We start from the raw sequence: 25579 nt of genomic DNA on the forward strand, positions 1-25579 counted from the left end.
CCACCACTCAAGGTATGTCTCAAAATGTTAAAATCTCATTTACACCTCATGGAATATTATATTCTTTAGTATGCAATGGGTAATGATTTAATGATGGTCCTTTCACAATGGTTTGTCTGTACTGAAGGAACACTATTAAATCTTTTTTTGCTAGGTATCTATTCGTAGCTGGAAGAGGTCTTTATATAAGTACTACCATAAAGCGTTGTAGGTTGTAACAACCTACAACGAAAATTTTGGAAGGTTTACTCCTTCTATATGCACTTTTTGATGTAATATGTTAAACTTATATGTGGGAAATGCGGTAACAGATGATTATAGTGATTATATTTGAACCTATAAATTTTCAGGTTTAGAGTTTAGGGGTTTAAGGTTTAGTTTAGGGTTTTAGGGTTAGGGTTTAGAGTTTAGGGTTTTAGGTTCAAGATGATTTGGATCATCTACAAACGACATCAATGAAGAGAATCTCTTGTAGGGAGCCATTTCGAACAATTTACGCTGAATTTCAATAATATTAGTCCAATTTTGGCTAATGGTAAAGAAATTTTCCGGAATCATGTATTTTGAATAAATTACCAACTCATAGTTTCCTTTGTCAATAGCAATCAAGCAAACAATATTAGATTCTCCAATGTTAAGATCATTAATTATCTTTGTCCAACCTACACTAAGAAATAAGGTTTGATCATCTATTCGGAAACCTACTTCAGAATTATATCCTTCTAGGGTGTGGATCCAAACGTTATGTGTAGGCATTGATTCATCATAATACACTTTGAACCATTTAACTGGCAGAGGCTGTAATAAAAAAATTAATAATCTGATAGTTGATTTTTAACAACTATCATAGTACTTCATAATAGTTTTTATTAACTTCAGTTCAATATTTACTTCATATATTGCGCGTGTAACAATTGTTTCCTCAAGTACAGAATTTATTGATCAAACTTCTCAGCCAAACAAATGGGAAACGAGATTGACTTCTCATGGTCCATTGATTTCACACAAGAGACATTTGAAAGACACTGAACTATCTGATGATAGTTCAGATGTTGTAGAAATTAGTAAGACCAAATTCTCAATGCCACCACATATCCCGATGCATCGGATCATACAAGTATGAATATTAAAGAACAACTCGCTGAAGCTGAAAGACTCCACTCCTGGACCAGCGGTCATACTACATACGTTTTCTTCAAGATCCGAAAAGCTAATCTTTGGGTGAGTTAATTTTATTTTCATACAAAATATATTTTACCAAATATGATATAACCATTGATAGGTCACATTCATAAGTACATTTGAGAATCTTTTTTTTTTTTTTAACATGTTATTGACAAATGTTTATGGACTTTTTAACGATTAATATATGAATGTGATTTAGCGACTACCGAAAGAGCTTCAAAAACTACCTGAACTACAAAGTAATTGTCATTATGAGTGTCTCGATCTGAACAACAAAACTCATATATAGGGTTTGAAGCAAGAAAAAAAATCAAAGAAAAAGTATGTTTCTAAAGGGTGGCTAAAGTTCTTAACTGTAAATGGGTGTGTTCCGGACGACAAGTGTTTGATTGCGTTCCTGCATGACGCACGCAAGTTCATCATGGTCCTAGATGGAACTCACCCGGTGTAAGAGTTTGTTTCAGTATCAAAGTCTTTTGATTCTGCAGGTTGTCTGTTAGTTTGTGCATCCGTGTTAATGAATATGGATTTAGTTTCTTTCTTTTTTGATGCTTAGGCATGTAATTATTAAACACTTTAAGATATAACTTATGGTACCTTAGTAACCACTGAACAGTTTGGCATGTAATTAAACTTTATGATATGCCAATCGATGAATTATGGTAATATTGATATGCTACATATATTATCATTAAACACAACTTGGAACTAAACAACTAAAATGTATAATCTTATGTTTGTATAAGATTATTCCTCTATATATTAATAAAAAAATTGCCTATATAAATATATTACAATTCTTATGGAAACATCAACTTCATATTGATCATCTTCTATTGTTATATTGTTTGGATAACCAAATTCAAAGCAAAATAACAAATACAATATAATATGAAATTTATAAATGATTTCACCCTTCAAAAACCCCGCGAAATCGCGGGTCTTTAACTAGTATAAATTAAAATTAATTTTTGACCACCGGAAATGTTTGACCCGTTGACTCAAATTGACTTAACTAATCGTTTGTAAAAAATGAAATGTGTGCAACAATTTGCTGAACTACTTGCAAATTATTAGTGAATTTATGTTCATTCGAAGTTTTGAACTATTGTTATATTAGTGATTAGTTAATTTGTGGTTATTGTCTTACTAAAGTGATCCAAAGTAAAAAGTTAAAGAACAACGTACTGTTAATTATGATACCAACGTACGTATACATACAATTACATTATAGAAATGTGAGTTGATCCAATTCTATGAAGATCCGACTAATTAACCAGATGATCCTATGTTGAACACGCATGCATATATGCGGGATACATATATGAACAACATAAAAACATGACAAATCCGACACCACAAGCATTGGACCTTCGATCAAGATTCACAAACCTAGCGACGGATTTCCATATATACACCATGAATTCCTCGTTATGATCAAAAAACTAACTACATTCGTTTATTAGAAATTCTCCTTGTGGAAATCAAATCGAGTTGAAGTTTCCACTGTAAATTCTTTCGCAAGACCTTCTAGCGATTTTACGAGCGTTTGGCTCCCACAATAGAACACACCTGTAAAATAGCCACCAATTAAAATATGTTGTAATCAATAAAATAAATATTAGATACTAATATTAGCGTTTAATTACCAACTGTAGCTGCTTCATGGTTGGTTGCCAATGTGTTGAATACTCTCTTCCAATTAGGTCTTGAAAAATGTGTTCGTATCTATTATGATATATTCGTTAATTAATATTCGAATTATGAAATGGAAATGAAATAAAGAATTTTAATAACATAGCTTTTCACACAAAAAAAATTAATAACATATATACCCGACTTTGAGAGACTACATCAACTCCATTTTTGGCATGTTGCAACGACTGCACCATGGCAATTAGCGCGGATCGTGCATCACCTTCTTCATGAACACATGTTAAGTAGGTGTGCATTTCAATTATGTTCTGCAATTCACATCCAAAATTCACATTAATACAATTGTTTTGAAATATATTAATATTAAAAGAAACTGATTTTCTTGTTAAGTACTTACATGTTTATCATATTCTGCAATATCATCCATAACTCCTTTGAACCATTCAAACGATCCTTGCTCTCTTGTAACCCAATAGAAGTAGGCTCGATCTGGAACTTTATCATCAAAACCCTAAACAATATATTGTTTAGCGTACGTTACTAATGTTTAAGCTAAACGGTATGTAATTTTAATACTACTTACTGCTTCCCTTTGGTGGTTTAAGAGATCTTTCAAAATGCTAATGAAGGGAGTTGCTCCAATACCCAAACCGATTAGTAAAAGAACGTCATATTTCCTGTAATCTTGTGCAGGTGCTCCGTACGGTCCTTTGATTATAATTTTTGGGTATCTGTAACACAAAAGCAGAACATCATTAAACAATATATTTATGTATAAGGATGTGTTTGTTTACTAATGCTGAACCATTCAACATTCGGTGCATTTAATTTGTTTCTGACATCTGACACATGGTGCTGAATAATTCAGCATTCATTCAGTACTGAACCATTCAGAGCTGGAATTATCTCTTAATTATTCAGTTTTATCAAATACACCCTAAGAGTTTTTTTTTTTTAGAAATGATCGAATCTGACTTGAATTTACGCTTACATTGCTTGTGCTTCTTCAACAGGAACATTAACATTGGCTTTAGTTTCTAATCGAACGAGGTTTCCTCTTACGGCTCTTGAAGCAGAAGAACCAACTTGAGGTTTTTGTGGTGGAGGCTCACAAGCCTGCATTTCTGTGTTTTAGAATTTCGATTAACAGAAAAAAACAACAGGTTGAATCGAAGATGCAACAATTATTAGCGTTAAAGTAGCTCGTTTTACCTTTGCGAATTCGTTTTTAAGTGCTGTTGTCCAGTCACCTAACGTGCGAATATGTACACTTAAGTAATCATCTCCAGGTGCTGAAGTTATCGAAAATGGATGCCTGCAAAGAACATCATGTTTTAGTTAACTTTATATCATTAAATGTTCCAATTCTACATTTTATATAAAATTAGATAAGATCGACAAGAATTTTACCACTCGAAACCTGATATATTTGGACATTTAACGAAAAGGTACATCCCACTCTTATATTTGAATCCATTAGGTTTGCTCATATACAGTGCTAGCACATTTCCAGTGTATATTATCGCCTGCAAATACATATATGTTAGATTTCATCAATTACACGCCATTTAACATAAAAAATCACATCGTTAAATATATCACCTTAACGATGTTAACTCTGTAGTTATGATCATAGGATGTAAGAAGTCTCTCAGTCGAGTAACACAACATTGGAATCACGAGATACATCCATGTCTGCAAGTTGATTAATTAAGTTAAACATAAACAGAATCATTAATCATATATATATATATATATATATATATATATATATATATATATATATATATATATATATATATATATATATATATATATATATATAAATAGGAGGGTATATATGTAATTAACCAGCGAGACTTACTGTTTTCATGTACCAGAAAGTTGCGAAAACTAGAAAGTAACCGTGCAAGATGAGCAAGATGTAAACGATAATCAGAAGATGATGAGCGTACCAAAAAGACGTAAAACCAGCTAAATGATTTAACGGCCATGGTAAATTAATAACGTTCCTCCTAAACGCATGTGTCGCAAGAAGAAAACAAAAAAACATCATTACGTCCATTATTATCCCCGTAAAACCAGGTATTGTGAGTACTAAATCCATATACGACGGTTGCTCAGGTAACAAATTTCCATAAATACGTTGAAAAGTATCGGGTGGGCACGTGCTTATTCTTATAAAATTGCAAGCCAAATGCGCAACAGTATGAATTACAGTTCCGATAACAATGGCAACAGCGATAAGTTTATGAAAGTTGATGTTATCGTCGAAAGGTAATAGTTTTCCTAGCCATGTTTCTCGTAGTCCAGTCAGCGTTTTTCGACATACCGGAAGTAGAATTAACGCCATGTTAAGTTTTAGGGTTTCGCCTGCAGCTTTTGCTAAGCATACGCAATAGCCCATTACTTGAAACGTTGGTAACAAAGAATACTGACGAAATTTCCATGCGAAAAGAAGAACGTTAACTAGGATGAATACGGTTACTACCCATAATCTTTTCCAGTTATCTTGTACGAATTCGAACCCTTCGTTTATGCATCTGCTAACGGGATTACGATACATTTGTGGGATCATCGACATTGCTAGATTTGTTGTATCTTGATTCTTTTTAGTATTTTTTGCTGTTGAGCTTGATTGATCACCATTGTTTTTTAACACCATTCCAGTTAAGAGTGTTTCAAGTTGCCACATCTGTCACAAAACCAACTTTAGAGAACCAATTACAATAAAAAGATGTTAGAATTTTTAATTTAAGGATTTTGCTAACGACATCCCTTAGGCTGTCGTTAATCAGCTTTAAACAGTGTACACTATGGTTAAAGATTATTTTAGTGGTGGCGGTTACATGAATAAACAACTGTATACATGAATGTACAACTGTTTAAAACGTGTTAACGACAGCCCTAAAAATTGAAATCTAATCATATATAAATACATAACCTCTATGTAGCCACGATGGTCGGGGTCTAGTTCGTCCATGATTAGAGCTGCATAAGTCCCGGCTTGATTCTTAAAATTCGAAAGCTTGTTTGCAGAAGCACTTATTATAAGTACCTGTAATAAACGAATGGCACGAGTTTAGCGTCAAGTAAGGATAACTAAAGGAAGCACGAAAATGGATATTTCGAAAATTCTTACCTCTTTTACCTCTTCCTCTGATAATATTCCATCTCCGTTCTTGTCACACCTGATATCAACACGCGCAAAAAACTTAGGGTGTTATATTCGTACTTTAGTTTTAAATCTTACAAAAGCAAATGTAACGTAACAAAGTTTTGATTTTGATATTTACATATCGAAAAAGATCCCTAGTCGAGCATCAAGATCTTTTTTCGTCATCTCTTCCCAAAACTCTCTCACTTGTTCCTTTGTAATGCCACCTTCGGCATCTATATTTCGACGTCTAGCCATTGCATCGTACAATTCGCCTGCAAATTCGATGCTATCTCGCATTCCTACATACATACATAACAAAAACACAAAGTAAAGATTTATTAAAGATGTTATATATGTACATAACTTGCATTCTTAAAGACTTTTTATAATTTGATGTTATTAGGTTATATATCATACCAACACAAATTCCAAATTTATCTCTAGGCAGCTTTCCATCAACGGAAAATTGATTAAAACGTCCCTCAATCGCTCTCCAAGCATCCGTTTCTTTACCAGTTACGGTTCTATCAAGAAACCGCAAGCTATTAAGCCCTTTAGCAGCACTTGATGTTGTCCGGTCTATCTTAGGTGGGCCACCACTAGATGGTGGGACCGCTCTCTTTCGAATAGATGTGGTTTTGCTAGAGGTACGGCTTAACATTGGTAGCAAACCACCAGGTTTATGCCCATCATCTTTCATACCAGGGACACGTTTGGATGCTCGGTTCTTCATATTTGCAATCGATTTTTCATCGTTGTTATCCATTGAATTCTTTTGATGTATAGATGTCGTTCTTGCGTTATTCCTTGCGGAGCTTCCGTCCATTGGGTCGATCTCAACACTCTCAAGATCTGCCCCTTTCATTGTGTTTTTGGCTATTAGTTACTTATTCGACCATAAAATACAAAATATATAAAATATATATAGAATAAAAGTAAAAGAAGAAATGAAAAATGTGTAAACTTTTGTTTTGTTTTCAAGAAATGGGAATTGAAGGAGGTAAGAAACAGGTTGAAATGTTTAAGGGAGAATGAATGGGGGGAATGTAGGGGAGAAAATAAACCATTAAACATGGGGAAAAGCTTAGAGGTTGTTAAGTTACTTGTCCAAAATTAGAAACAAATTAAAACATTGTGTTCATATAGGCGTTGACTTTGACTTAAGGTTGAAACATCATCAAGTTCTGCTCAACCTAGTCCAAGGATATAAAATCACACAAACTTGTTTAATCATAGGATTATGGTAATATATTATACTACCTGAAAATAAAGATAAAGATTGATCGACTTCATGTGATTGCTTAATAATGAAGAAACTATAAAGATTGTTTGAAATATGAATATGAAAAAAATCAAAATATACAATTGAAAATGAGAGAAAGTATAGAAAACGGCACAGCAGCTCTTTTGGCCGATTTCTGCAAAATATGATATCAGGAATATTGGATGGGCTGTGAATATTGGAACTTAGGAATATTTGGCGACAAAATTTCATTCCTCGTCCCTGAACTTTACATCGATTTTGACTCCCTGTCCTTTTTCTTTTTTTTGTGCATCCCTCGTCCCTAAACTATGAAAAGAGTACATCTCTCGTCCCTCCGTCTACTTTCTGTCTATTTTAGCCGTTTGTTCAGTCATGTGCAAAACATGTGAGGGTACTTTAGTCCTTTTATTTTATTTATTTTCTTTATTATTTAACTTGTTTTTATATCCTCATCCTCATCATCACAGTCATTTTCTTCATCTCTCTCATCAAAACCATACTCTCTCACATATATCCATTATATCCATCGATCTATCTATCTTCATCAACATCATCTCACTTCATCTCACTTTGATATACAGATTCATATCTCGATATATCCAAAAACAATTACCGAATCTGAGTTAAGTATCATCATCGTCGTACATCATCTCAGAATCATAACAGTTTTTGTTACGAGTGTTCATCTACTTGAACAACAAATTAGGCGATTTTGATTTAGTGATTCTCATCACAAATTGAGATCAAATTCATGTTTCATATCAACATCCTAATACTCGTGATTCATCAGAATTAAATAGCAACAACAAATTCAAGCATAATCGATTCGAGTTCTTTGCTTCTTCAAAAACTTGTGCGATTTGGTCTCCGGATTATTCTGACACGATTTGGAGAAATCTAAAATTGAAGATGTGTTCTAAATCTACTCGTGATGCTACCTGAAAAATTTCACATCTCAATTCGAAGAACTCAATCCGAATTTCGTGGTCAAACTTTCGTTCAAAAAGTCAACTGTGAATTCTATCGATCAGTTAGCTCGATTATGTGAATTTCAGAAGTTGTAAGGTGTTTTCGAGCATTAAGTGGATGAAATGGAACAACTTTGATGAAGTGATCCAGGTCCGAAAGTGTACGAATATCAGATTTGATTTTCGATGTGATGATGAGGATGATGACGAATATCAAATTTGGAACTCGGGGTAGAACTCAGGGTTCAAGAACTTCATGTGATTATGTCAATTAATTTGTTTTAAAGTTTGAATTTTGTTATGGAGGTTAGTTTTTGTTTGTAATTGTTATATTTATTTGTAGAATTTTACATATCAGATTATTCATCTTTGTATTAGGAATCATGAATCTGAGTTCAATTTGGTGTTAGATTCATCAGTCATGAATTTGAGTTTAGTTAGGGTTTTTAATTTTGGGTCCAGATGAGTTGATGAAATGATGGGTTTCTTGAGCAACAAAAGGAATTGATAAAGAAATAGGTCAACCTGCTTAACTAGAAGAAGGGTGAAGAAATGAAGAATAATACTTGTTGGCTTTTTTTAGAAGAAGGGTGCATGATAGATTTGCAAAAAGAAATGGTGATGTTATTTTTATTGAATTAAGAAATTAGGGTTTATGTTTTGAGTTGAATGGGGGAGAAGTCAAAAAGGAGAAAAAGAAAAGGTAAAAAGAAGAAAATGATACAATGACTAAATTACCCTCACATGCTTAGCACATGACTTCATTTAACGAAAAAAATAGACAGAAAGTAGACGGGAGACGAGGGATGTACTCTTTTCATAGTTTAGGGACGAGGGATGCACAAAAAAAAGAAAAAGGACAGGGAGTCAAAATCGATGTAAAGTTCAGGGACGAGGAATGAAATTTTGTCATATTTGGCCTACCACAAGCTGTAATTGCATGCTGTAAATTAGATGGGCTGTGAATTTTAATTATTTATGGGCCTTGATTTTAGCAATTAAGCTTCCACAATAATAATAGCAAATTTTATTTGAACAATGGGCTCTGAATTGTGTATGCACAACTAGACATATAATTAACCTATTGGACAACTAGACAAATAATTAACCTATTGGGCCTTGCTGCCCCTATACACCTATTGGGCCTTGCTGCCCCTATACACTTAACATAGTCCGGTGGTTGGGACTTTGATTTCCTCAGATGAGGTATCAGATTCAAACCTCTCTAGCCTCGTATTTTGGGATAACCCGGTCTAATCACGTAAATCTAAGCAAAAAAATTCCTTCTCTTCTATAGGTAGTCTAAATAGGAAAAACATTATCCGTTTAAGCGTTCATGTTTATTAACATGAATTTAATTAACATTTTTACCCTTCCAAAAAAAATAATCTCTCTTCTTATTAAAAGAAAAGCTTAATTGTGAAATAATTATTCAAATTAAGCCTTCAAAATGAATCTTATCCATCAGATCTAGATTTTACAAACAAATCTAACCATTCATTTGATTTACAAAAATTAATTACTAATAATTTTTAGAAGTCTTTGTATAAAGACATTTATACCCTTATATATTTGTTTCATACGGAGTATGAGAATCAGATCAGAGGTCATTTACATCTAATAATTCATTAGGGTTTTAAACTTTCACCCGTACTAAAAAAAACCCTACCGAATCATTCTCTAAAAAATTCTATCTCTAATCTGTAATCCGTTTTTCTGAGATTACCAATAAATGGATTGTAACGATTGATATCAATCTAACATGAAGAATCGTCAAAATAAATGCATGTATCAATTTTTTGAATCAGATCTGGCGGATTCATCTTTGCATAATTGATAAAGGTGGGTAAAGTTAGGGTTATGATTTCGGCTTAATCCAAAGTAAAATTGTTATGAATTCGATATGGCTAATCAATTTTGTATATGTTGCTCTTAATTTCGTCTTAATTTTTCGTCTGTATTTTTTCATATTTGAAATATTAGTTTTATTCTTTTTCTCATTTCGTTAACATCCTCGAATACATCAAAGTCTGCACTAATTCGTAAATTTTTTCATTTTTCAGGCTTTAGGTTTTGATAGCATTCCCCATTGGTATAGTTTGTTTTATTGTAAGTTATTCTATGTTCTATACTTGCGAATTATATATCCTTTTTATACATGTTGGATGACTAATAAGAATATTGGTTACTGTTTGTGATTTGTATCTTTTAAAAATCATAAATATATTTTTAGTATTATTTGATAAATATAAATATATTCTTAGTATTATTATTTGATTGTGTTGAGCAATAAAGAAGTCATATGACAGTTTCCGTATCATTGCTATGATGATGAGGATGATGAAGAGGATGGCATACTCACCAAATAGTTTGTCCCTTTCCGGGCCAGGTGAATTTCTTGATGATCTTTTGATCATCCTTAATAAAAAAAGCTTCTTTAGATGAATGTTCCATGATTTCTATGCGGGCTTATCTCATCTTTGTATTAACTATGTAGTGGGCTTGCTTTCTGCCGTAAAAGCCGTGTGTATATGGTTCTGCCATTGCAACAATCACATGACCCTGAAACGATCTCCTTTGTAGACAGCTTTTGGATCATGATGAAGGTAATTATCAGGTATTTGTATTCACAAAAATCAATTCATTTTATTAAATGAAATCTTTTATATCTATTAACCATACTCTTACTCTTTCATGTTTATATATATTTATTTTATCGTGTGCTTACAGTTCTTTTTCTTCTGCCTCGAAAGTGCAATAATTGTATAATCAGCTGCAATACAAAGGTATGGTTGAAGGTATGCAACCATTGTTCAATGGTAACTTATCGCAAGAAGTTGGACATTGGTTGCATACCGTTCTATCACATTTTTCTTGCTGCAAGTAACAAAAATGTTGATTACCACAGATGCATAAGATAGCGGTCTTGATGACATTAAGTGCATATTCTGAATCCATTTGGCATCTACTCAACTTTTACTTATTAGCAATGGTGTCATATTTTTGTACACGACTTATTAATTTATATGAACGTCTACTTTTTGATTCAGTCAAAATGGACTTTTGGATAATAGTATTATTTTGTTTGTTGTTAGAAAGGTTATGGGTTTATCGATCAGTTAATATAACTAAGAGATTAGTTCAAATATATAATTTGATGTTTTTTAATGTCATGATAATTTACTTAAAGTCCGTATAAGTTATTATAACTTACTGTTACTAATAAAGGTGGCAAATTGTCAGATTCAATAATGGGCCATGATGGGTTTGAGTTGAAATGAGTCATTTTTTGTATGAATCGACACTTACACACCATTTTGCTCCACTTAAAAAGATATGGTACACTAAGGTTGATGATATATTTCGTATGAAATAGCATAATACGTGATTACTAAGCTCTTTGGATTAAGTATGAAATTAACTATGTTTGGATCATGACTTAGCTCTCAACCACTAAGAGCTCATGAAAGTATCTGTTATTGGATTTGTATTTATGCAGGTTATAAATAATAAATGAAGTAGAACGGTATAGTGTGAGGTCATTGACTATATAGATGATAACGACACCTATCATCATTTTCACATCACCCTTAAATTGGGGGAAAAAACGCATCTACAACTGCGCATAAACAAAAGTCAAGGTAGGATCTTTATTGTTGATTGCTGTTTTCCTAATCGTTTAAAAATTCCAAAGTTTATATTTTTAAAGTAATTTGACTTTATCATAAAGGGACAACCAACCATATAAACTATAGTTTGTGTTACTTTGGTTTTTCTGTCAAGCGGGTTGGGCTAGAAGGACTGCAATATTTTTTATAAACCGCAAAGACAAAAAATATAAGCTGGTGAAACAACGAATTACATGCACGAATTTTATGAAATTTTATGATATTGTTTAGCATCAGCATGCTTTTGGTGTTTGCGTATAATGTAAATTTGCTAATTCAGTCAGGGTTATGATTGAATTACTTATGAAATGTCCCGTTCTTATTGATTAAAAACGTTCCATATTAATTGATTTCGTTGCGAGGTTTTAACCTCTATATGAGACGTTTTTCAAAGACTGCATTCATTTTAAAACAAACCATAACCTTTATTTCATCAATAAAGGTTTAAAAAGCTTTACGTAGATTATCAAATAATGATAATCTAAAATATCCTGTTTACACACGACCATTACATAATGGTTTACAATACAAATATGTTACAACAAAATAAGTTTCTTGAATGCAGTTTTTACACAATATCATACAAGCATGGACTCCAAATCTCGCCCTTATTTAAGTATGCGACAGCGGAAGCTCTTAATAATCACCTGAGAATAAACATGCTTAAAACGTCAACAAAAATGTTGGTGAGTTATAGGTTTAACCTATATATATCAAATCATAATAGTAGACCACAAGATTTCATATTTCAATACACATCCCATACATAGAGATAAAAATCATTCATATGGTGAACACCTGGTAACCGACATTAACAAGATGCATATATAAGAATATCCCCATCATTCCGGGACACCCTTCGGATATGATATAAATTTCGAAGTACTAAAGCATCCGGTACTTTGGATGGGGTTTGTTAGGCCCAATAGATCTATCTTTAGGATTCGCACCAATTAGGGTGTCTGTTCCCTAATTCTTAGATTACCAGACTTAATAAAAAGGGGCATATTCGATTTCGATAATTCAACCATAGAATGTAGTTTTACGTACTTGTGTCTATTTTGTAAATCATTTATAAAACCTGCATGTATTCTCATCCCAAAAATATTAGATTTTAAAAGTGGGACTATAACTCACTTTCACAGATTTTTACTTCGTCGGGAAGTAAGACTTGGCCACTGGTTGATTCACGAACCTATAACAATATATACATATATATCAAAGTATGTTCAAAATATATTTACAACACTTTTAATATATTTTGATGTTTTAAGTTTATTAAGTCAGCTGTCCTCGTTAGTAACCTACAACTAGTTGTCCACAGTTAGATGTACAGAAATAAATCGATAAATATTATCTTGAATCAATCCACGACCCAGTGTATACGTATCTCAGTATTGATCACAACTCAAACTATATATATTTTGGAATCAACCTCAACCCTGTATAGCTAACTCCAACATTCACATATAGAGTGTCTATGGTTGTTCCGAAATATATATAGATGTGTCGACATGATAGGTCGAAACATTGTATACGTGTCTATGGTATCTCAAGATTACATAATATACAATACAAGTTGATTAAGTTATGGTTGGAATAGATTTGTTACCAATTTTCACGTAGCTAAAATGAGAAAAATTATCCAATCTTGTTTTACCCATAACTTCTTCATTTTAAATCCGTTTTGAGTGAATCAAATTGCTATGGTTTCATATTGAACTCTATTTTATGAATCTAAACAGAAAAAGTATAGGTTTATAGTCGGAAAAATAAGTTACAAGTTGTTTTTGTAAAGGTAGTCATTTCAGTCGAAAGAACGGCGTCTAGATGACCATTTTAGAAAACATACTTCCACTTTGAGTTTAACCATAATTTTTGGATATAGTTTCATGTTCATAATAAAAATCATTTTCTCAGAATAACAACTTTTAAATCAAAGTTTATCATAGTTTTTAATTAACTAACCCAAAACAGCCCGCGGTGTTACTACGACGGCGTAAATCCGGTTTTACGGTGTTTTTCGTGTCTCCAGGTTTTAAATCATTAAGTTAGCATATCATATAGATATAGAACATGTGTTTAGTTGATTTTAAAAGTCAAGTTAGAAGGATTAACTTTTGTTTGCGAACAAGTTTAGAATTAACTAAACTATGTTCTAGTGATTACAAGTTTAAACCTTCGAATAAGATAGCTTTATATGTATGAATCGAATGATGTTATGAACATCATTACTACCTTAAGTTCCTTGGATAAACCTACTGGAAAAGAGAAAAATGGATCTAGCTTCAATGGATCCTTGGATGGCTCGAAGTTCTTGAAGCAGAATCATGACACGAAAACAAGTTCAAGTAAGATCATCACTTGAAATAAGATTGTTATAGTTATAGAAATTGAACTAAAGTTTGAATATGATTATTACCTTGTATTAGAATGATAACATACTGTAAGAAACAAAGATTTCTTGAGGTTGGATGATCACCTTACAAGATTGGAAGTGAGCTAGCAAACTTGAAAGTATTCTTGATTTTATGTAACTAGAACTTGTAGAATATATGAAGAACACTTAGAACTTGAAGATAGAACTTGAGAGAGATTAATTAGATGAAGAAAATTGAAGAATGAAAGTGTTTGTAGGTGTTTTTGGTCGTTGGTGTATGGATTAGATATAAAGGATATGTAATTTTGTTTTCATGTAAATAAGTCATGAATGATTACTCATATTTTTGTAATTTTATGAGATATTTCATGCTAGTTGCCAAATGATGGTTCTCACATGTGTTAGGTGACTCACATGGGCTGCTAAGAGCTGATCATTGGAGTGTATATACCAATAGTACATACATCTAAAAGCTGTGTATTGTACGAGTACGAATACGGGTGCATACGAGTAGAATTGTTGATGAAACTGAACGAGGATGTAATTGTAAGCATTTTTGTTAAGTAGAAGTATTTTGATAAGTGTATTGAAGTCTTTCAAAAGTGTATAAATACATATTAAAACACTACATGTATATACATTTTAACTGAGTCGTTAAGTCATCGTTAGTCGTTACATGTAAGTGTTGTTTTGAAACCTTTAGGTTAACGATCTTGTTAAATGTTGTTAACCCAATGTTTATAATATCAAATAAGATTTTAAATTATTATATTATCATGATATTATCATGTATGAATATCTCTTAATATGATATATATACATTAAATGTCTTTACAACGATAATCGTTACATATATGTCTCGTTTAAAAATCATTAAGTTAGTAGTCTTGTTTTTACATATGTAGTTCATTGTTAATATACTTAATGATATGTTTACTTATCATAGTATCATGTTAACTATATATATATCCATATATATGTCATCATATAGTTTTTACAAGTTTTAACGTTCGTGAATCACCGGTCAACTTGGGTGGTCAATTGTCTATATGAAACATATTTCAATTAATCAAGTCTTAACAAGTTACTTAACATGTTGGAAACATTTAATCATGTAAATATCAATCTCAATTAATATATATAAACATGAAAAAGTTCAGGTCACTACAGTACCTACCCGTTAAATAAATTTCGTCCCGAAATTTTAAGCTGTTGAACGTGTTAACGAATCTTCTGGAAATAGATGCGGGTATTTCTTCTTCATCTGATCTTCACGCTCCCAGGTGAACTCGGGTCCTCTACGAGCATTCCATCAAACCTTAACAATTGGTATCTTGTTTTGCTTAAGTCTTTTAACCTCACGATCCATTATTTCGACGGGTTCTTCGATGAATTGAAGTTTTTTGTTGATTTGGATTTCATCTAATAGAATAGTGAGATCTTCTTTAGCAAAACATTTCTTCAAATTCGAGACGTGGAAAGTGTTATGTACAGCTGCGAGTTGTTGAGGTAAATCAAGTCGGTAAGCTACTGGTCCGACACGATCAATAATCTTGAATGGTCCAATATACCTTGGATTTAATTTCCCTCGTTTACCAAATCGAACAACGCCTTTCCAAGGTGCAACTTTAAGCATGACCATCTCTCCAATTTCAAATTCTATATCTTTTCTTTTAATGTCAGCGTAGCTCTTTTGTCAACTTTGGGCGGTTTTCAACCGTTGTTGAATTTGGATGATCTTCTCGGTAGTTTCTTGTATAATCTCCGGACCCGTAATCTTTCTATCCCCCACTTCACTCCAACAAATCGGAGACCTGCACTTTCTACCATAAAGTGCTTCAAACGGCACCATCTCAATGCTTGAATGGTAGCTGTTGTTGTAGGAAAATTCTGCTAACGGTAGATGTTGATCCCAACTGTTTCTGAAATCAATAACACATGCTCGTAGCATGTCTTCAAGCGTTTGTATCGTCCTTTCACTCTGCCCATCAGTTTGTGGATGATAGGCAGTACTCATGTCTAGACGAGTTCCTAATGCTTGCTGTAATGTCTGCCAGAATCTTGAAATAAATCTGTCATCCCTATCAGAGATAATAGAGATTGGTATTCCATGTCTGGAGACGACTTCCTTCAAATACAGTCGTGCTAACTTCTCCATATTGTCATCTTCTCTTATTGGCAGGAAATGTGCTGATTTGGTGAGACGATCAACTATTACCCAAATAGTATCAAAACCACTTGCATTCCTTGGCAATTTAGTGATGAAATCCATGGTAATGTTTTCCCATTTCCATTCTGGGATTTCGGGTTGTTGAAGTAGACCTGATGGTTTCTGATGCTCAGCTTTGACCTTAGAACACGTCAAACATTCTCCTACGTATTTAGCAACATCGGCTTTCATACCCGGCCACCAAAAATGTTTCTTGAGATCCTTGTACATCTTCCCCGTTCCAGGATGTATTGAGTATCTGGTTTTATGAGCTTCTCTAAGTACCATTTCTCTCATATCTCCAAATTTTGGTACCCAAATCCTTTCAGCCCTATACCGGGTTAAGATGCTTCTCCGATCCTTTGGGTATTTCATCCTTTAAATTTCTCTCTTTTAAAACTCCTTGTTGCGCCTCCTTTATTTGAGTAGTAAGGTTATTATGAATCATTATATTCATAGATTTTACTCGAATGGGTTCTCTGTCCTTCCTGCTCAAGGCATCGGCTACCACATTTGCCTTCCCCGGGTGGTAACGAATCTCAAAGTCGTAATCATTCAATAATTCAATCCACCTACGCTGCCTCATATTCAGTTGTTTCTGATTAAATATGCGTTGAAGACTTTTGTGGTCGGTATATATAATACTTTTGACCCCATATAAGTAGTGCCTCCAAGTCTTTAATGCAAAAAAAAACCGCGCCTAATTCCAAATCATGCGTCGTATAATTTTGTTCGTGAATCTTCAATTGTCTAGACGCATAAGCAATCACCTTCGTTCGTTGCATTAATACACAACCGAGACCTTGCTTTGATGTGTCACAATAAATCACAAAATCATCATTCCCTTCAGGCAATGACAATATAGGTGCCGTAGTTAGCTTTTTCTTCAATAACTGAAACGCTTTCTCTTGTTCATCATTCCATTCAAATTTCTTCCCTTTATGCGTTAATGCAGTCAAGGGTTTTGCTATTCTGTAAAAGTATTGGATGAACCTTCTGTAGTAACCAGCTAATCCTAAAAACTGGCGTATGTGTTTCGGAGTTTTCGGGGTTTCCCACTTTTCAACAGTTTCTATCTTTGCCGGATCCACCTTAATACCTTCTTTGTTCACTATGTGACCGAGGAATTGAACTTCTTCCAACCAAAATGCACACTTTGAAAACTTAGCGTACAATTCTTCCTTCCTCAATACTTCTAACACCTTTCTCAAATGTTCACCGTGTTCTTGGTCATTCTTTGAGTAAATAAGTATGTCATCAATGAAAACAATGACAAACTTGTCAAGGTATGGTCCACACACTCGGTTCATAAGGTCCATGAACACAGCTGGTGCATTAGTTAAACCAAACAGCATGACCATAAACTCGTAATGACCGTAACGTGTTCTGAAAGCAGTCTTTGGAATATCATCTTCATTCACCCGCATTTGATGATACCCGGAACGTAAGTCAATCTTTGAATAAACAGACGAGCCTTGTAGTTAATCAAATAAGTCATCGATTCTCGGTAGTGGGTAGCGGTTCTTGATGGTAAGTTTGTTCAACTCTCGGTAGTCGATACACAACCTGAATGTACCATCTTTCTTCTTGGCAAACAAAACAGGAGCTCCCCACGTTGATGTGCTTGGTCGAATGAAACCACGCTCTAAAAGTTCTTGTAATTGGCTTTGTAGTTCTTTCATCTCGCTGGGTGCGAGTCTGTAAGGAGCACGAGCTATTGGTGCAGCTCCTGGTACAAGATCTATTTGAAATTCAACGGATCGATGTGGGGGTAATCCCGGTAATTCTTTCGGAAATACATCGGGAAATTCTTTTGCAATGGGAACATCATTGATGCTCTTTTCTTCAGTTTGTACTTTCTCGACGTGTGCTAGAACAGCATAGCAACCTTTTCTTATTAGTTTTTGTGCCTTCAAATTACTAATAAGATGTAGCTTCGTGTTGCCCTTTTCTCCGTACACCATTAAGGGTTTTCCTTTTTCTCGTATAATGCGAATTGCATTTTTGTAACAAACGATCTCTGATTTCACTTCTTTCAACCAGTCCATACCGATTATCACATCAAAACTCCCTAACTCTACTGATATCAAATCAATCTTAAATGTTTCGCTAACCAGTTTAATTTCTCGATTCCGACATATATTATCTGCTGAAATTAATTTACCATTTGCTAATTCGAGTAAAAATTTACTATCCAAAGGCGTCAATGGACAACTTAATTTAGCACAAAAATCTCTACTCATATAGCTTCTATCCGCACCCGAATCAAATAAAACGTAAGCAGATTTATTGTCAATAAGAAACGTACCCGTAACAAGCTCCGGATCTTCCTGTGCCTCTGCCGCATTAATATTAAAAACTCTTCCGCGGCCTTGTCCATTCGTGTTCTCCTGGTTCGGGAAATTTCTAATAATGTGGCCCGGTTTTCCACATTTATAACAAACTACATTGGCATAACTTGCTCCGACACTACTTGCTCCGCCATTACTCGTTCCGACACCATTTGTTCCTTTAGTTCTATTAACCCCTGGTCCGTAGACCTCACACTTCGCCGCGCTATGACCATTTCTTTTACACTTGTTGCAAAATTTGGTGCAGAACCCCGAGTGATACTTTTCACACCTTTGGCATCGCTGCTTCTGATTGTTGTTGTTGTTACGGTTATTATTGTTGTTGAGATGATTGTTGTAGTTGCTGTTGTTGTTGTTGTTGTTGTTGGGCAGTTTATTGTAGTTGCGATTGATGTTGCGATTGTTGGGATAATTGTTGCGATTATTGTTGTAATTGCTGTTGTTGTTGTATTGGTGATTCTTATCACCGTTTTCCTCCCACTTTCTTTTAACTTGCTTCACATTGGCCTCTTCAGCAGTATGTTCTTTAATTCTTTCTTCAATCTGGTTCACTAGTTTGTGAGCCATTCTACATGCCTGTTGTATGGAGGCGGGCTCATGTGAACTTATATCTTCTTGGATTCTTTCCGGTAATCCTTTCACAAACGCATCGATCTTCTCTTCCTCATCTTCGAATGCTCCCGGACACAATAGGCACAATTCTGTGAATCGTCTTTCGTACGTGGTAATATCAAATCCTTGGGTTCGTAACCCTCTAAGTTCTGTCTTGAGCTTATTGATCTCGGTTCTGGGACGGTATTTCTCGTTCATCAAGTGCTTGAATGCTGACCACGGTAGTGCGTATGCATCATCTTGTCCCACTTGCTCTAGATAGGTATTCCACCATGTTAACGCAGAACCTGTGAAGGTATGCATAGCGTACTTCACTTTGTCCTCTTCAGTACACTTACTTATGGCAAACACCGATTCGACCTTCTCGGTCCACCGTTTCAATCCGATCGGTCCTTCGGTTCCATCAAATTCCAAAGGTTTGCAGGCAGTGAATTCTTTGTAGGTGCATCCTACACGATTTCCTGTACTGCTAGATCCAAGGTTATTGTTGGTATGTAGCGCAGCCTGTACTGCGGCTATGTTTGAAGCTAGAAAAGTACGGAATTCCTCTTCATTCATATTCACGGTGTGTCGAGTAGTCGGTGCCATTTCCTTCAAAATAGTCAAATGGAACAAGTTAATCATACAGAATATTAAGAGTAGTTAATAGTATTTCGTAGTATAATATGAACTCATTTATAAAAGCTTTTTCTTCATATTTGCGTTTTATAAGTTTAAATTCGGGTAGTACCTACCCGTTAAGTTCATACTTAGTAGCTAATATACAATTCAACTACTACAATTCTATATGAAAAACTGATTATAATAATATTTCGCGTTCAAACTTTTACACAATATTTTACAAACTTACAATACCGCTTATTTTACATATAGCATGAAATATAGCACATAATAAATTTGATACAAGATGGTTGTGAAGATAATTCTAGCTAGTACACAAGTCGTTCCGCAAAGGCAATAAAGACACGTAATTCATACGTCCAGAAACAAGTCATGCATTCTGGTTTTACTAGGATTACTTCCCATCCTTGGTCTTGTGGAACATAACCGTTATGGCCGTTGATAAGACATCGTGTTGTAACGTCGTCAAAGGGACGAGGGTTACGTAATGTCCAACAGTCCCGTAACAATCTAAAAACCTCATTTCTTACCCCAATTACCGACTCCGTCACTTGTGGGAACATTTTGTTTAATAGTTGTAGCCCGATGTTCTTGTTCTCACTTTGGTGAGAAGCGAACATTACTAATCCGTAAGCATAACATGCTTCTTTATGTTGCATGTTAGCCGCTTTTTCTAAATCACGAAGTCCAATATTCGGATATATTGTGTCAAAATAATTTCTTAACCCATTGCGTAAAATAGCATTTGGGTTCCCCGCAATATATGCGTCAAAGTAAACACATCGTAACTTATGGATTTCCCAATGTGATATCCCCCATCTTTCGAACGAAAGCCTTTTATAAACCAAGGCATTCTTGGAACGTTCTTCGAATGTCTTACAAACTGATCTCGCCTTAAATAGTTGTGCCGAAGAATTCTGACCGACTCTAGACAAGATTTCATCAATCATGTCTCCGGGTAGGTCTCTTAAAATATTGGGTTGTCTATCCATTTTGTGTTTTTATACTGTAAAATAGACAAGAGTTAGATTCATAAAAAAAAATACTTATTAATACAAGCAATTTTTACATATATCATAAAGCATAAGCACACTATATTACATATATTACACCACACGAATACAACTATCTTATTCCGACTCGCTTGTTTCTTCTTCTTCGGTTTTGGTTCGTTTTGCCAAGTTTCTAGGGATATATAATGTTCCCCTAATACGAGCCGTCGTTTTCCACATTGGTTTAGAAAAACCTGGTGGTTTAGAGGTTCTCGGGTCATTGTTACAACTTAAGGTCTTCGGGGGTTGACGATACATATAAAGTTCATCGGGGTTGGAATTAGATTTCTTTATTTTTATGCCCTTTCCCTTATTATTTTCTTTTGCCTTTTTAAATTTAGTTGGGGTAATTTCTATAACATCATCGGAATTCTCGTCGGAATCCGATTCATCGGAGAATTGGTAATCCTCCCAATATTTTGCTTCCTTGGCGGAAACACCATTGACCATAATTAACCTTGGTCGGTTGGTTGAGGATTTTCTTTTACTTAACCGTTTTATTATTTCCCCCACCGGTTCTATTTCTTCATCCGGTTCCGATTCTTCTTCCGGTTCTGATTCTTCTTCCGGTTCCGACTCTTCTTCCGGTTCCTCTTCGGGAACTTGTGAATCAGTCCACGAATCATTCCAATTTACATTTGACTCTTCATTATTATTAGGTGAGTCAATGGGACTTGTTCTAGAGGTAGACATCTATCACATAATATCAAACGCGTTAAGAGATTAATATATCACATAATATTCACATGTTAAAAATATATAGTTTCCAACAAAATTTGTTAAACAATCATTTTTCAAGTAAACACGGTCGAAGTCCAGACTCACTAATGCATCCTAACAAACTCGATAAGACACACTAATGCAAAATACTGGTTCTCTAAGACCAACGCTCGGATACCAACTGAAATGTCCCGTTCTTATTGATTAAAAACGTTCCATATTAATTGATTTCGTTGCGAGGTTTTAACCTCTATATGAGACGTTTTTCAAAGACTGCATTCATTTTAAAACAAACCATAACCTTTATTTCATCAATAAAGGTTTAAAAAGCTTTACGTAGATTATCAAATAATGATAATCTAAAATATCCTGTTTACACACGACCATTACATAATGGTTTACAATACAAATATGTTACAACAAAATAAGTTTCTTGAATGCAGTTTTTACACAATATCATACAAGCATGGACTCCAAATCTCGCCCTTATTTAAGTATGCGACAGCGGAAGCTCTTAATAATCACCTGAGAATAAACATGCTTAAAACGTCAACAAAAATGTTGGTGAGTTATAGGTTTAACCTATATATATCAAATCATAATAATAGACCACAAGATTTCATATTTCAATACACATCCCATACATAGAGATAAAAATCATTCATATGGTGAACACCTGGTAACCGACATTAACAAGATGCATATATAAGAATATCCCCATCATTCCGGGACACCCTTCGGATATGATATAAATTTTGAAGTACTAAAGCATCCGGTACTTTGGATGGGGTTTGTTAGGCCCAATAGATCTATCTTTAGGATTCGCGCCAATTAGGGTGTCTGTTCCCTAATTCTTAGATTACCAGACTTAATAAAAAGGGGCATATTTGATTTCGATAATTCAACCATAGAATGTAGTTTCACGTACTTGTGTCTATTTTGTAAATCATTTATAAAACCTGCATGTATTCTCATCCCAAAAATATTAGATTTTAAAAGTGGGACTATAACTCACTTTCACAGATTTTTACTTCGTCGGGAAGTAAGACTTGGCCACTGGTTGATTCACGAACCTATAACAATATATACATATATATCAAAGTATGTTCAAAATATATTTACAACACTTTTAATATATTTTGATGTTTTAAGTTTATTAAGTCAGCTGTCCTCGTTAGTAACCTACAACTAGTTGTCCACAGTTAGATGTACAGAAATAAATCAATAAATATTATCTTGAATCAATCCACGACCCAGTGTATACGTATCTCAGTATTGATCACAACTCAAACTATATATATTTTGGAATCAGCCTCAACCCTGTATAGCTAACTCTAACATTCACATATAGAGTGTCTATGGTTGTTCCGAAATATATATAGATGTGTCGACATGATAGGTCGAAACATTGTATACGTGTCTATGGTATCTCAAGATTACATAATATACAATACAAGTTGATTAAGTTATGGTTGGAATAGATTTGTTACCAATTTTCACGTAGCTAAAATGAGAAAAATTATCCAATCTTGTTTTACCCATAACTTCTTCATTTTAAATCCGTTTTGAGTGAATCAAATTGCTATGGTTTCATATTGAACTCTATTTTATGAATCTAAACAGAAAAAGTATAGGTTTATAGTCGGAAAAATAAGTTACAAGTTGTTTTTGTAAAGGTAGTCATTTCAGTCGAAAGAACGACGTCTAGATGACCATTTTAGAAAACATACTTCCACTTTGAGTTTAACCATAATTTTTGGATATAGTTTCATGTTCAAAATAAAAATCATTTTCTCAGAATAACAACTTTTAAATCAAAGTTTATCATAGTTTTTAATTAACTAACCCAAAACAGCCCGCGGTGTTACTACGACGGCGTAAATCCTGTTTTACGGTGTTTTTCGTGTCTCCAGGTTTTAAATCATTAAGTTAGCATATCATATAGATATAGAACATGTGTTTAGTTGATTTTAAAAGTCAAGTTAGAAGGATTAACTTTTGTTTGCGAACAAGTTTAGAATTAACTAAACTATGTTCTAGTGATTACAAGTTTAAACCTTCGAATAAGATAGCTTTATATGTATGAATCGAATGATGTTATGAACATCATTACTACCTTAAGTTCCTTGGATAAACCTACTGGAAAAGAGAAAAATGGATCTAGCTTCAACGGATCCTTGGATGGCTCGAAGTTCTTGAAGCAGAATCATGACACGAAAACAAGTTCAAGTAAGATCATCACTTGAAATAAGATTGTTATAGTTATAGAAATTGAACCAAAGTTTGAATATGATTATTACCTTGTATTAGAATGATAACCTACTGTAAGAAACAAAGATTTCTTGAGGTTGGATGATCACCTTACAAGATTGGAAGTGAGCTAGCAAACTTGAAAGTATTCTTGATTTTATGTAACTAGAACTTGTAGAATATATGAAGAACACTTAGAACTTGAAGATAGAACTTGAGAGAGATCAATTAGATGAAGAAAATTGAAGAATGAAAGTGTTTGTAGGTGTTTTTGGTCGTTGGTGTATGGATTAGATATAAAGGATATGTAATTTTGTTTTCATGTAAATAAGTCATGAATGATTACTCATATTTTTGTAATTTTATGAGATATTTCATGCTAGTTGCCAAATGATGGTTCTCACATGTGTTAGGTGACTCACATGGGCTGCTAAGAGCTGATCATTGGAGTGTATATACCAATAGTACATACATCTAAAAGCTGTGTATTGTACGAGTACGAATACGGGTGCATACGAGTAGAATTGTTGATGAAACTGAACGAGGATGTAATTGTAAGCATTTTTGTTAAGTAGAAGTATTTTGATAAGTGTATTGAAGTCTTTCAAAAGTGTATAAATACATATTAAAACACTACATGTATATACATTTTAACTGAGTCGTTAAGTCATCGTTAGTCGTTACATGTAAGTGTTGTTTTGAAACCTTTAGGTTAACGATCTTGTTAAATGTTGTTAACCCAATGTTTATAATATCAAATAAGATTTTAAATTATTATATTATCATGATATTATCATGTATGAATATCTCTTAATATGATATATATACATTAAATGTCTTTACAACGATAATCGTTACATATATGTCTCGTTTAAAAATCATTAAGTTAGTAGTCTTGTTTTTACATATGTAGTTCATTGTTAATATACTTAATGATATGTTTACTTATCATAGTATCATGTTAACTATATATATATCCATATATATGTCATCATTTTACAAGTTTTAACGTTCGTGAATCACCGGTCAACTTGGGTGGTCAATTGTCTATATGAAACATATTTCAATTAATCAAGTCTTAACAAGTTTGATTGCTTAACATGTTGGAAACATTTAATCATGTAAATATCAATCTCAATTAATATATATAAACATGGTAAAGTTCGGGTCACTACAACTTATTGGCCTGGATAATATGAACTTATTGAGCACCCCAAGTTTTTAGTTTTTCATAGGGACGTGGTGTTTGGGCTTGGGCTCGATAAGTTGTGTCCTTCAGGAACTGTGATAGGGCTTGAAGATGGTGAGTAGTTATCAAAAGCAGCATGTTATACATCCAAGGTACACATTTGTATCTTTTTTGTGTTCATTAGATGTTTGCAAAATGGACGGGTCAGGTGGGTTGTCTAACGGGTCAACATAGGTAAAGATGTATCCTAGGGTTTCGATTGGTTTATCAACTCTTTTAGTATAATCTTTTCCT

At 33.8% G+C, this 25579-nt stretch overlaps 1 protein-coding gene across 1 annotated transcript; it reads right to left on the reverse strand.

Moving 5' to 3' along the window:
* Window positions 1-2647: 2647 nt before the first annotated feature.
* LOC139841571 (putative respiratory burst oxidase homolog protein H) lies at window positions 2648-6866 on the reverse strand. The gene is given in 13 exon segments (XM_071831788.1): window positions 2648-2757; window positions 2835-2913; window positions 3021-3149; window positions 3239-3572; window positions 3833-3957; window positions 4054-4156; window positions 4252-4367; window positions 4444-4536; window positions 4706-5536; window positions 5786-5899; window positions 5984-6032; window positions 6138-6300; window positions 6419-6866. Coding segments are annotated over 13 exon segments (2694 nt in total).
* Window positions 6867-25579: the final 18713 nt, after the last annotated feature.

Source organism: Rutidosis leptorrhynchoides, chromosome 1, assembly GCF_046630445.1.
Source record: "Rutidosis leptorrhynchoides isolate AG116_Rl617_1_P2 chromosome 1, CSIRO_AGI_Rlap_v1, whole genome shotgun sequence".
Taxonomy (NCBI): domain Eukaryota; kingdom Viridiplantae; phylum Streptophyta; class Magnoliopsida; order Asterales; family Asteraceae; genus Rutidosis; species Rutidosis leptorrhynchoides.